Source organism: Theobroma umbraticum, unplaced genomic scaffold, assembly GCF_002168275.2.
Source record: "Theobroma umbraticum cultivar Fairchild unplaced genomic scaffold, ASM216827v3 scaffold_86.0, whole genome shotgun sequence".
In the NCBI taxonomy this organism is placed as follows: Eukaryota; Viridiplantae; Streptophyta; class Magnoliopsida; order Malvales; family Malvaceae; genus Theobroma; species Theobroma umbraticum.
Window position 1 is genome coordinate 1,705,578 of NW_018397263.1, and position 12,935 is coordinate 1,718,512.

The 12,935-nt window shown below is 34.9% G+C and overlaps 2 protein-coding genes across 3 annotated transcripts; both read left to right on the top strand.

Moving 5' to 3' along the window:
* Positions 1-6: 6 nt before the first annotated feature.
* Positions 7-7,455, top strand: LOC110420553 (Acyl-CoA N-acyltransferase with RING/FYVE/PHD-type zinc finger domain-containing protein). 2 transcript variants are annotated; one of them, XM_021433906.2, is made up of 19 exons: positions 7-847; positions 949-1,017; positions 1,120-1,318; positions 2,156-2,237; positions 2,798-2,872; positions 3,087-3,155; positions 3,241-3,322; positions 3,401-3,460; positions 3,549-3,601; positions 3,680-3,846; positions 4,258-4,426; positions 4,763-4,820; positions 4,908-4,964; positions 5,062-5,310; positions 6,014-6,075; positions 6,349-6,405; positions 6,526-6,619; positions 6,873-7,013; positions 7,100-7,455. In XM_021433906.2, the coding sequence occupies exons 1-19, from the start codon at positions 188-190 to the stop codon at positions 7,184-7,186; spliced, it is 2,490 nt and encodes an 829-aa protein (XP_021289581.1). In that variant the 5' UTR covers positions 7-187; the 3' UTR covers positions 7,187-7,455. The 2 variants fall into 2 exon arrangements, with proteins under 2 accessions (XP_021289581.1, XP_021289583.1); XM_021433908.2 differs by having other exon boundaries at positions 3,404-3,460.
* Positions 7,456-8,941: 1,486 nt separating this feature from the next.
* LOC110420286 (RNA-binding (RRM/RBD/RNP motifs) family protein) lies at positions 8,942-12,164 on the top strand. Its single transcript, XM_021433543.2, has 3 exons — positions 8,942-9,133; positions 11,502-11,570; positions 11,703-12,164. Exons 1-3 carry the CDS (start codon positions 9,019-9,021, stop codon positions 11,936-11,938), a joined length of 420 nt encoding a protein of 139 aa, XP_021289218.1. The 5' UTR covers positions 8,942-9,018; the 3' UTR covers positions 11,939-12,164.
* The last annotated feature ends 771 nt before the right edge of the window (positions 12,165-12,935 follow it).

Sequence of the window (12,935 nt, forward strand, 5' to 3'; positions counted from 1 at the left end):
TCTTGCATATTGTGAAGAATCTCGGTTTAGCATTGCTTTGGAGGCTCAAATTCAAGTTTCCAATACGAATTTGGATTAAAGTTTCAGTATATACATAGATAGTGAAATTGTGGGGTTCATTTCTTTCTTTGTGTTTCCACTTTTGGATGCTATCGTTATCAGAAATTTGGAAAGAAATTGTTATTGAATGGAAGAAGAAGGAGCTTGTTTGGAAAGCTCAACAGAGGAAATTATGGAGAATGTAAATAGTAGAATGCCTGAATTGAAGCGAGACCGTGAATGTGTTGAACCCGAACCACAATCCGAACCGGAGGCATCCCCTAACAAAAAACAAGCGAAAGAAGTTTGGAATGAGGATATTCAATCAGAGGTTTCGAATCCAATTGTTTCTCCAAAAGAAAACACGTCTAATTTTTATGACATAAGCAGTAGAAACCAAGTTGGTTGCGGTGAGGTTACGTCTCTGTGTTCTGGGAATTCGAGCTCAGAGGAGACTCTCAGTGATAGTTCTGAAACTGGTGATACCTCTGGTGTTGTGTCGAGTTCCCATGTTACATTGGAAATTCCGAAGCATCTGAGTTCGTCAGGGATTAGGAAAATTACGTTTAAATTTAGCAAAAGGAAGGAGGATTATGATAATGAAACGTCAGTTTCAGTTGGTGGGGAATGCATGAATCCGGAAAATGGTTCAATTGAATGGAGTAGTCGATATTCTTGTGCTCCCAATATGGAATTGAAAATGTCTAAGAAGGTTGTTCCTAGTAACTACCCTACAAATGTTAAGAAGTTGTTAGGTACTGGCATTCTTGATGGAGCCCGAGTGAAGTATATTTCTATCTCGATGGCGGTAAGTTGTTTTTTTTTTTTTATTTAAATGGAGGTTAATTTTGTTTTTGTAAGTGTTAATTTATTCATGAAAGTTATTAACATTTCTTTTATGATTGTCAGAGAGTGCTGGATGGAATTGTTCATGCGGGTGGATATTTGTGTGGGTGCTCATTTTGTAATTTCTCTAAAGTAAGTCACTCAATTGTTCTAATTATTACTCGCATTATTTTTCCTTTTAGTGCTTGTTATATATTTTTTTTTCAGCTGAATGGTTGTGTGGTGTGCGAGTAGGTGCTGAGTGCTCATGAGTTTGAGCAGCATGCTGGTGCCAAAACCAGGCATCCAAATAATCACATATTCTTGGAAAATGGGAAGCCAATATATAATATTATTCAAGAACTAAAGAATGCTCCAGTCAGCAGTCTGGATGAAGTGATAAAAGATGTTGCTGGTTCATCTATAAACGAGGAGTCCTTTCAGGATTGGAAAGGTAATAATTCTGTTAATGCTTTGAAGGGGTTTGTCTTGGTTGGGTGTAGTTCTACCTCTTACGGTATATCAGGTCTTTTCGATTTCTTGAATGGATTTGTAATTCATTTTTTTTCTTGAAATACTACTTATTTGATACACTGCAAATTCTTCTGAAAGTAGAAGAAACAGAAAGATGAGAATTGAATTAGAGGACAGCCATTTTACCTGGGGTTGCTTCCCTTACATGTTATGGGCAAGTGTATTTAGGGTCTCAAGCTTCCAAGTCTAGGTGTGCAAATCGACCACAAAACCATAGAAGAGGATAAGTATCTAGGATCAGGTTGCATACGTGTACATTGTAGCTTGTCCGATACATCCAATGCTTGTAAACATTAACATGGAAATTTATGAGAGTGCAATAATGGAAATTAACTCTAATTGGGAAGGACTTGTATGGATATGGACTAAATCAGAGGACAGCAATTACATTTGAGGTAACTGCCGTCAGATCCGGTTGGCATGTGTAAAGTTTAAGCAGAGAAGGTAAGTTAGAGTGGCCCACTTAAGCAGTGGTTGCGAGAATAAAAGAAACAACGCAGACTCTTCTGCCCTCTCGCATGTAGTTGTGCTATAAGAAAATTTGATTCTCTTTCCCCCTTTCTGCAATCTCATTGTGTTGGAAGTCAGGGCGGAGTTTTAGAGTTAGATCTCAAATCAGCTTTTCCAGGTATATTAGTAGAGATATTGTCAACCTGCTTACAGGAAGGAAAACCTGATTTTCTACTCTGCCAGAATACAGCCACTTTTTTTTTCTCTCCCTATCGTTCAGGTTTTGACGTAGTGTTATGTTCTGCAGCTAGTCTTCAGCGAAGTAACGGAAAGGTTGAAGCAGAGAAGAAATATAACATGAAGTTTTCTAGTTTGCCTAATTCTCGAAGGTAAAGCGATCTCAAGTTTTTTGGTGACTTCTATTTCTATTACCTGCTTGTTTCAACTTTTTAAAATGTTTTCTTCAGTATCCTTATCTGATGACAGGTTTCATTGAATCCAAAAGCGATCTTGAGTTTTTTGGTGACTTATATTTAAATTGCCTGCGTGTTTCAATTTTTAAAATATTTTTCTTCATATCCTTATCTGATGACAGGTTTCATTGAATCGATTCTTGGGTTTCAATCTGGATAGGATTGTACTCTGTTTGTTTTATCCTAGGTGCTTAGTGGAATTGAATCTAGCATTTGAATGTCATGTTTGCTTTTTTGATGTAGTTCTTATAGGAGTTGTTGGAGAGAACTTTTTTTTTTGACTAATTTACAAAAATTGCATGATTAATACTAATCTTGAGGAGGGCTGTTCTCTATGACCAAAGAAGCTTTATTTTCTATTCTTTTCCCAAAAATGCTTTTGAGAATTGTTAGTTTTTGCGTTTGAATGGTGATTTTTGGTCTTGTTCTTTGATGATCAAGTTTCTAATGATAATGATATTTATTTGAACTTTCAGCTGCAACGGTAAATCTGTAGGAGAAAGGATGGGCCCAATTTCAAGTGCTTTAATGCAGAATAACCCTGTTAGACAGTAAGTATTTATGGAGACCGTGGAAGAGTGGAAAAACATTCTGAAAAGTTTGTCCTCTTGCACTCCTCCCTGTATAGTGTCTATGAAGCTTTCGTACATGGTTTCTTCCGCTTTTGGTGGTGCATGTTATTAGAGCTTTCTACATTTCTCATTAAATGGGTTCTTTTGTCCTTTTATTTTTCCACACTTCACTAACATTCTACCTTTTTTATAGGCCTAACTTGTGCGTTTCTAGCTCAGTCTTGCAACAAAAGAGAACTGCCGAAGGTGTGACGAAGAAAAGGTATGCTGTGGCATTTTGTGCTCCCTCTCTATGTAAATTATAGATCTGCCTGAATTAAGCTGAAATTTTTTTAAATCGTTGGCAGGGATAATGATTTACACCGGCTGCTTTTTATGCCGCAAGGACTTCCAGATGGCGCTGAATTGGCTTACTTTATCAAAGGACAGGTGTGATGTTTTTTAGAAAATAAAATGGTTCATTGGCAATAATTTATGCCTTTTATTGACAGCGAGTTTTCTTTTCAGAAGTTACTTGAAGGCTACAAGCAGGGAAATGGTATAGTCTGCGGCTGTTGTTTGAAAGAGGTAAGTTTCTAATTTATTATTAATTTGGTGCTAGGTCACCTCTCTCATCTATGTTTTTCTTTTCTTTTATTTGTTTTGGTGTGAGCAGCTTAGCCCTTCACAGTTTGAAGCACATGCTGGAATGGCTGCCAGGAGACAACCGTGAGTGGTCTTTACGAAATTTGATCTTTCCCTAGTATGTTTTGAGTGATTCATTGTTACTTTTGTTTCTTTTCGCAGGTATCGTCACATCTATACATCTAATGGAGTGACACTTCATGATATAGCCTTGTCATTGGCAAATGGGCAGCGCATTACAACTGGTTACAGTGATGATATGTGTGCACTATGTGGAGATGCTGGAGATCTGCTTCTTTGTTGTGAATGCCCTCAGGCTTTTCATCCAGGTGTGTAATTTTTTTTCAGCCCTTTTTTTGGTTTATATTTTTTGTTTAAATAGGTACTTGATTTGCAGTTGATGTTACAAAAATTTGATACTGGATGGCCTACATACTTACTTCGATGTTTTCATGATACTTCATGTGACCAGTTCATTTACTACACATTGCATGTGACTCAGGATTTGAAGCTCTAGTTGGCTTTGTGCATTCATGCCGAAAGATAATCATGATCGTCTTTCTATGAATTATTTTCAAATAATAAAATGGTGGATGTAAATGTCATCTTAACTTATTGTCATTTTACATCTTAGTTATAAAAATATGTTTGATACTGAAGTCTGTATGTTGTGGCCTGATTTTTCTTTTTGGAGTAAGTTTTTCTTTCATCATTAATTCCATTGAATGTCTTTGTTGCAGCTTGTTTGAATTTACAGCACCTTCCTGAAGGCGACTGGCGTTGTGCAAATTGTGCAGATGGACATGGTCCTGGTAGAAAAGCTGCTTCAGGAGCAAGACCAATCCTGATACGATTGAAACGAGTTGTTAAAGCACCAGAATTTGAAATTGGTGGCTGTGCAATTTGCAGGTTGGTGCCTCTGGATTTTTTAATTTGTTTCCAGCTTATTCTGTTCTTGAGAATACCAATATGTTAAAATATGAGCTTGGATGTGTGAGTAAATTCCTCCATCTATATTTTTGTAATAATTTATCACACAGGCATGCTGGAATTGAAACTAGTGGAATTGTTGATGGAGGGCCTTTTTATGAGTCAATACTCTCTTGATAGTTTCTTATTTGGAATTTCTTGTTCCTGGTTTTTCTTTTGCCATTTCATTTATGGATTTCTTACATGTTTACTGCTTTTAGTCATATCTGTTACTGATATACGTGTTATGAGATGATTATTATTATTTTTTTTCAGGGCCTTTGACTTTAATGCCTCTGAGTTCAATGATCGAACTGTTATTCTCTGTGACCAAGTATGTGCAGTTTACCAATCCAATTTCTGTCGAAGCAAGCATTTCTTTTGGTGTAATGTTATTTGTCTTTTTCTTGTCTTTTCTTAGTGTGAGAAGGAGTTTCATGTTGGTTGCCTGCGGGATAGTGGACGATGCGATTTGAAAGTAAGTCTGAAATGTTCTGGGAGATTAATTATTAACAAATACATTCTAGTTGAAGTGTTTAATTTTTTTTTTTTCATGTTTTTGCTCTGCACAACAGGAAATTCCCAAGGATAAATGGTTCTGTTGTGATGACTGCAACATGATTCATGAGGTTCTCCAGAGTTCTGTTTCCAATGGGGTGCAAATAATTCCTACTTCGTTCTCAGATATAATCAGAAGGAAGCATTTAGAAAAAGGATTATTTATTGATGGAGCCATAGATTGTGTTCAATGGCGAATAATGAGTGGAAAAAGCCGTTATCCTGAACATCTGCCATTACTATCCAGTGCAGCTGCAATATTCCGAGTAAGATTTTTCTGATATGAAACATATTAGCTTTCATTGTATATGTTACTTTTTGACCAAACTTTTTGGTCATAACTGGGAGTTTGGTGTGTATGATGATGCATGTTAACGAAACTTTACAATTTGTAATTTGATCTAAGGTCAGGGCAATGACTTGTTATGACTTTTGAACAATGTATAAAAGGAACTTGTTCTCGGAATTTATTCAGATGGGTTCACAGACATGTTTGCAGGACTGCTATTTGCTTATACTTTTATCCACATTTCAGCTTATAGTTTTAATTAAAGCAGTTGAAATTCTTAAGCATACAATAGAGGAGGTTGGGGTACAAAGGAAATTATGAATCTAGGAGAGTAGGATTGCTTATACATTTTTTGTGCATGTATAATGGATGGCTGATGGATAGTATTAAGATCCAGCTTAATAAAAGAAAAATTGTACTTCTCAGATCAAATTGATGAAAGCCGATCTGTCCAAATCATTAGAAGTGCATTTGAGGTAAAGCCTAAAAGATAAACTAATTTGGGACTGAATTTGATTACAGTCAGAAGTATTTGTTTTTTCCATGGGATTTTTGTGAATATACCTGCATATATATACTAGCTGCCTTTAGATGGTTGATTATCCTGCAGATATTTTATTTATTTCAGTCATATTTAGCAATTGCCTGTCTGGTCAAGTTTTGCACTTCCTTTTTGACAGGAATGTTTTGATCCCATTGTTGCAAAATCTGGTCGTGATTTGATTCCTGTCATGGTTTATGGGTAAATACTGATTCTTCCCCCTTCCTACCATTTAGATTGTTCCACTGTTTTAGTTTCTTTTTTGCCTTCAAAGAAAATTTGAAAAACCTCTTTATGATCAGAAAAAGTGTTCTCAAGAAAATGTTTATATCTATACGTGGTTAAATGGACATGTTGCTTGATTTATCAAAATTTTCGCACCTCAATGGTATTGCTAACAATGTCAAGAGAAATAGTTTACAAGTAGTCTGGTTTGTTCTGACTGGATCTGATGATTCCTTGAACCTTTTTTAGGAGAAATATATCTGGACAGGAGTTTGGCGGAATGTATTGTGTGGTTTTGATTGTAAGGTATACTCTCTCTCTCTCTCCCTCATGGGGGATGGGGTTGCAAGGTGTTCTTGTCTTGTTTTCACTTAATTATTTGATTGCTGTATCAATTTATACAAGGTGCATATAATCCATGCACAGGTCTGTTGTTGTATCAGCTGGTCTTCTTAGGATATTTGGTCAGGAGGTTGCTGAGCTCCCTATAGTGGCTACAAGTAGAGAACATCAAGGAAAAGTAAGTGCTTTCACAGATTGGACTAAGAATATGCTGTGTTGCTGCTGCCAACTTTAATCCTCCTCTTCTAGTCTGTTTGAAGTTCAATGCAATTATATATTCAACTTTACTAACTTGTCACCTTATAATGCTTAAATATGGACCACTAACACTGCTATACTCTCACATAGTTTGTCGATTTTGTTCTGTTCTAAGCACAATGCAATGCTAATGTCGAACCATTCCAACTTATCATCTCTGATCTTTGCCATAGGGATATTTCCAGGCATTATTTGCTTGTATTGAGAGGTTACTAAGTTCCCTGAATGTGGAAAACCTAGTGCTCCCTGCGGCTGAGGAAGCTTTGTCAATCTGGACAAAGAAATTCGGCTTTACAAAGATGAGTGAGCAGCAAGTAAGGGCATTCTAAACCTTTTACCTGTCCGTACCAAATAATAAACAAGAGAGAATTAACCATTGTGAGCTTAATTTTATGTTCAGTTGCTCGAGTACCAAAAGCAGCTCCAGTTGACGATCTTCAAGGGAACGTCCATGCTCGAGAAAAAGGTGCCTTCAATGGTGGAATGACTCTGTTCATCTTGCCAATAACCTCTCATCAGAACAACCTGAGTTGGCATTAGTTACATTTGCTTTTCCCTCCTTTTGTATAATCGGTGGGAAAAAGTTTCCCTTTATTTCCAGTTTAATTTGTTAGTCGTACAAACTAGGACTTTAAAAAGTGAACGATTTGATAGGGGACTTGGCGGGAAGATTGACCGCAATCAAATCAAACAAAGGCATTGCATGCAGCATGGCATGCTGACTTCATGCGTGCGTGCGGCAAGAAAACTTTCATATCTGTTTTTCTTTTAGTATTTTTTAAAAGCTTTTTTAATATGTAAAAAAGAAAAAAAGGAAGAATAAATAATTTTTTAGCTAAGCGGTAAATATCTTCGTGCTTCCATTGGTAAAATGGAAAACCGACGGAAAACGTAAAAGGATGAGCTTATTATGGCTTGTCCATAATTTTCACATGTGCTTTGTTTTTTTTCATTTGTTAGATAATATTAATTGTTATTATGGAATGAAAGAATTATTCCTTTAGGCTCCGTTTAGAAAGCATATAAATGTTTTATAAAATTGCCATATTTTAGGTAATTTTAGTGATTGAAAGCGGGAAAATGTGAAAATGGGTGTAAAAAATTTGAGTTCAATAGAAGTAAATGTATAGATTACAGAAATAGTGTTATATTTTTTGATATAAGATAATTTTGCGAAAACAAACTTTCTATTAGAAGTGAGCAATTGGGTAGTTTTGCGTATCAAATATTTTTAATAAATTGATCAATACTAATTAAATATAAAAAAATGAATTGATCAAGCATTGAATGAGTTCAATCAATTTAATTTTAGATTGAAAAAATTAAATTTTTTTCACTTGTAAATTATAATATTAAAATTTATAATTTTCATAGATAATTATAAAATATGGAATACAATTAGTAATGAAAATATATATCTTATATAAATTTAAAGACTATATATAACATTAGTGTGGTTTTTTGGTGAGTTTGATATAAAAATAAAAATCGAATATCGATCAAATAAATTAATTAAATCAAACTCCTTAAACTAATAAATTCAATAAATCAATTGAATCGAATAATTTTACTCAAATCACATTTGATTTGGTTAAATAATTAACCCGGTTTAATTTTGCTCACCTGCATTCTCTACTTTTTTTTAGCAGGATTCGTTCAATTCTTTCTTCTTTTAATTGTTATTTTTTTAAAATTTTTTTAATTTTTTTAAATAATAAATAATATTAAATTTTTAATTAAAAATTATTAGCAAGATAAATTTTTATTACCAAACATAGTAGATGGATACATTTTTACATGCAGATGCTGACAAAGGCCGATATTTTCTTCCTAATCTTTTTCCTTTTGTCCATATATTCCTTATCAATTTATATATGATTTATCTCTATATATATATATATATTCCATAATAGTAATTTCTTATTTTTCAAAAAAAGCAAGGGATATTAAGTTTTATACTTTAAAAAGAAGAAAAAAAAAATGATTTTAACTCAAAATCACATATCCTCCTTTTCTTAAAAAATTGTCACGAAGCTCTACCGAACTTTAATAAACAAATAGGAAAGAAAAAAATTATAATTAATCGCTTATCAAATGCATATCAATTGGCCGGGACGTTCCACCGCACCCGGCACTTCATAGTCACGCAAGCAGCGGATCAATCTGTAACTGGAAGCTTCGAAGCTTAACGGAGTCCAAACGGAGTTTAAGCAGTTCACTTTCAACAATTTAAACCCATAAACCCTTAAACCCTAGTAGAGTCCAACTGCTTTTATTTTTCCAACTGCCGTCTGCTCTACCTCTTTTGACTCCGTTCCTATGGCTTTCGCTTCCAGATTCCGCCGCATCTTCACCGGCCCCTCCCCTCTTTGTTATCAGTTCGCTTCGGTTCGTCTGAATTCGACTCTAACTTCCCCGAAGCTCTTTATCAGCGGTATTTTCACATTTCCTTTGTTTTTCCTCGGTTGTCATTTCCATTTCTTTTTTTTATATTCAGATTGAATATTTATCTTTTTTGTTGTGTTAATGAAAATTAAAAGAAAATTAGAGGGAAAATGGAAGCCATCTTATAAAATTAGGGAAAACGTGATTAAATTATAAAAAATAAATGCTTACATAAGATGCTAATAGTAAGCTACGGAGTGAAAATTGGAGAATTTATTCCTTTTTCTGTTGAATTAAACATAAAGCATAAATTTATGGGGATAATCAAGCTTTATAGGCGTAACCTCTATGAAAAACTACCATTTCTAATCAGAAGATGGGTTAGTAGGAAGAAACCCTATAAGAAAAAAGTTTGATCCTTTAGTATGAATCACGTTGCCTTTCTTACCTTTTTATTTATGCCACACAGAATTTAGTGTTTCCCTTGTCTTTAGTCTTAATTGTGCGCTGCAATCACTTTATTACTGAAGAGGTAGGTGAACAAAGGATTGAAGTGGTGTCTATCGATTTGTGCCGTGCTATTGTGCCTATGGACCTTTCCAACCAGAGGTTCCAAGTTCTGATGGTTTTTGTAACCCTGAGGAGTCCTTGCAATGTGATAACTGGTTCAGGGTCCTTAGTCTGTATGGGAAGCTGGCATTCATTGGGTCAAGGATTATTTTGATTGAGGTGGTGTCTGGTGAAACCTAGTATAATAATTGGCGTTGGATTAGTTGGATTAAGGTGGCATCCCGTGGAGCCTGATAAATATCTTGTGGTAACATTAAGTTCAATGCTATTATCCCATTATGATTGATTGGCGTTAAATGACAATTTTTCAGGCAAAAGGAAAGGATTTTGTGGACTGCTGATTTCTTTGTCCGCTTAATAGTCGGATGTTGTTGTTAAAGTGCCAACTTGCGAGCATGTAATTCTCCCGGCTTTGAGTGGTAGCAAAATCTACAGAAATAGTTTTCTAGATGCATTAACAGTTGTAGAGTTGTTGATAGAAAAATCTATAGAACAAAGGATTGAAGTGGTGTCTGTCGTGTTGTGCCGTGCCATTGTGCCTATGGACCTTTCCAAACAGACGTTCAAAATTCTGTGGCATCTTCTATGACGGTTTTTGTAACCCTGAGGAGTCCTTGCAATGTGATAACTGGTTCAGGTCCTTAGTCTTCACGAGAAGCTGGCATTCATTGGGTGTTAAGGATTAGTTTGATTGAGGTGGTGTCTAGTGAAACCTAGTATAAAGATTAAGGTGGCATCTCTTGGAGCCTGATAAATATCTTGTGATAACATTAAGTTCAATGCTATTATCTCTTATGATTGATTGGCGTTGAAATGACATTTTTCAGGCAAAAGGAAAGGATTTTTTGGACGGCTGATTTCTTTGTCCGCTTAATAGTCGGATGTTGTTGTCAAAGTGCCAACTTGCAAGCATGTAATTCTCATGGCTTTGAGTGGTATTAAAATCTATAGAAATAGTTTTCTAGATGCATTAACAGTTGTAGGATTGTTAGTGGCTTGCGATGGCTTCTTTCGTGTGATGAACTGCCCTTTCATTTTGTTTGGCTGCTTTCTGGTTACACAAGGGTTTCAAAAGAAAACATTCAAGTAGATAATGTTGAACCTAGTCACAATAGTGGGTTAGATGGAGAATGAATAGCATTCATATAAAAGTGGCAGGAAAGTTCTGAGATTGGCTTTGTGTCTCGATATGCGTGTGGATCAGATGCGTATTCTCTTGTAAATTGTTGAAAATGAGAGGTTGTAACTATGTATAAAGCAGAAAGGTGAAAGTCCTGTCCTCTCATTTTCACCTTTTCATTTAACCCAAGATCATGTCTAGGTTCAACTTATTTTATTCTCTGAGACTCTAAGCTGCCCATTTGTTTCCTACAGAAGTGGAGAACACAGTATAAGTAACTAGAGCTGGCACTTACTTTACCAAGCAACAAGAACTAAGTGAAAGGGTATGCCAGGTGCCCACTAGAGTTCCCCTGGGCACTTCAGCTGATTTCTATAGAGCTCAAAACCTCTTTAGCTGTCTACTGAAGTGTTTGGGGGAACTCCGGTTGCCATCTGAGACAGTTATAATTAGGATGTTCCTAATTACAGGGCTGAAAACTAGGTTTAGAATTCAAAAGGGATTTTGGCTCACATATGAATTCTGTCATATGTAGGTGCATGCTGAAATTTTAGTTAGCTTCACCCTTTTTCTCCATAAGGTGGTGGTGTTCCTGCTGGAGGAAACTAATGACTGAACTTTACATCATACCTTTTTTCGTCTTATATTTCATTTATTTGTTCCTTTTATTATTGTCTGCTGACACTTTTTGTATCACACACGCCCCTTTTCTTGGTATATTAAACAGGTCTTTCAAGAGAAACAACAGACGAACAGTTTAAAGAGGCATTCACTCCATTTGGCCAGATTGTTGAAGGTTTAACTCAACACCCCACTTTTCCTTCCTCATACTGTCTTCTTTTTCTTTGATCTTTAGAGTTAAGTTTCTTCACTGGCATACTTCTTCCTTCTGCTTTCATCCTGATATACTCTCTAAATGTTCTTGCAGCCAAAGTCATAAGAGATAGAGCCACTGGAAGGTCAAAGGGATTTGGTTTTGTTACATATACAGCCATCGAACAAGCTGAGAAGGCTAGAGAAGAAATGAATGCCAAGTTCTTGCATGGATGGGTTATTTTTGTAGACCCTGCCAAACCAAGGGAACCCAGATCTCCACCTAGATCAGAATCTGAGTCGTCTGAATTTGGTTTCAGAACAAACAAAACTGTTGGATGGTCCGGGTAGTTGAGACGAACGAGGACAGGGCCATGGAGGGATTTATTTGAAGGCTAAGATACATATATTACCTTATATTTTAGCAAAAGAAGTTGAATCAATGATTTATTCATTCTGGGATGGGGAAAACTGTTACCCTGTTTTGTACTGAACTCATTCTGTTATCCTTCTTGGAGCTGTTAATTGTACTGTGCTAAAAGTTCAATAGGTACATGCAAGCATTCAAACTCATAAAGGTTTCTATGCTTATGATATCCCTTTGATCACTCAAACAAACTTTCTAACTATAACTACTAAACATACCAAGAAGCCCATAGCAAAATTCCTTGACCATCCAAGCAGATTGATATTTTTATTTTTTGTTTTCCTCCTGTAAAATATGAATAGAAAGCAAAAAGTAGGACATTATATTTCTCATATTAGCTATGTTACTAGTCTACTACTAACTTCCAAGCCTAAGGGTGAAGACATTCTAGCTAAAATTTATTCAAATATATCGAATAAATTGATTTCATCATTTAAAATTTAAATGATCAATTATCACAATGGGCTCATAAGTTGCAATGCATTCGAATAAATCTTTATATTTTTATTGTATTCAATTAAATTCTTATATTTTTTTTGTAAATTAAATAAACCCTTATATTTTTATTTTATGTTAAATAAATTTTTATAATTAATGGTTGTCTTAATCAAAATATCATTTATTATTTTATATCACATGACACTGACATAATACGTGGTATATTAACATGTCATAATGAATGATGACATAATATATTAATGTAACATAATGACATGAGCATATCACATTTTTCACTTTCAACATTAAAGTCACATTGATATAAAATAACAATAGACATTGGATTATTAATAATTAATCAATTATTAATTATAAAAATTTATTTAAATTAAAATAAAAACACAAAAACTTAATTAAATATAACAAAAACAAACTTATTTCAATTTTATTAAATAACTGAAAAACTTTTTGAGTATTATGGCT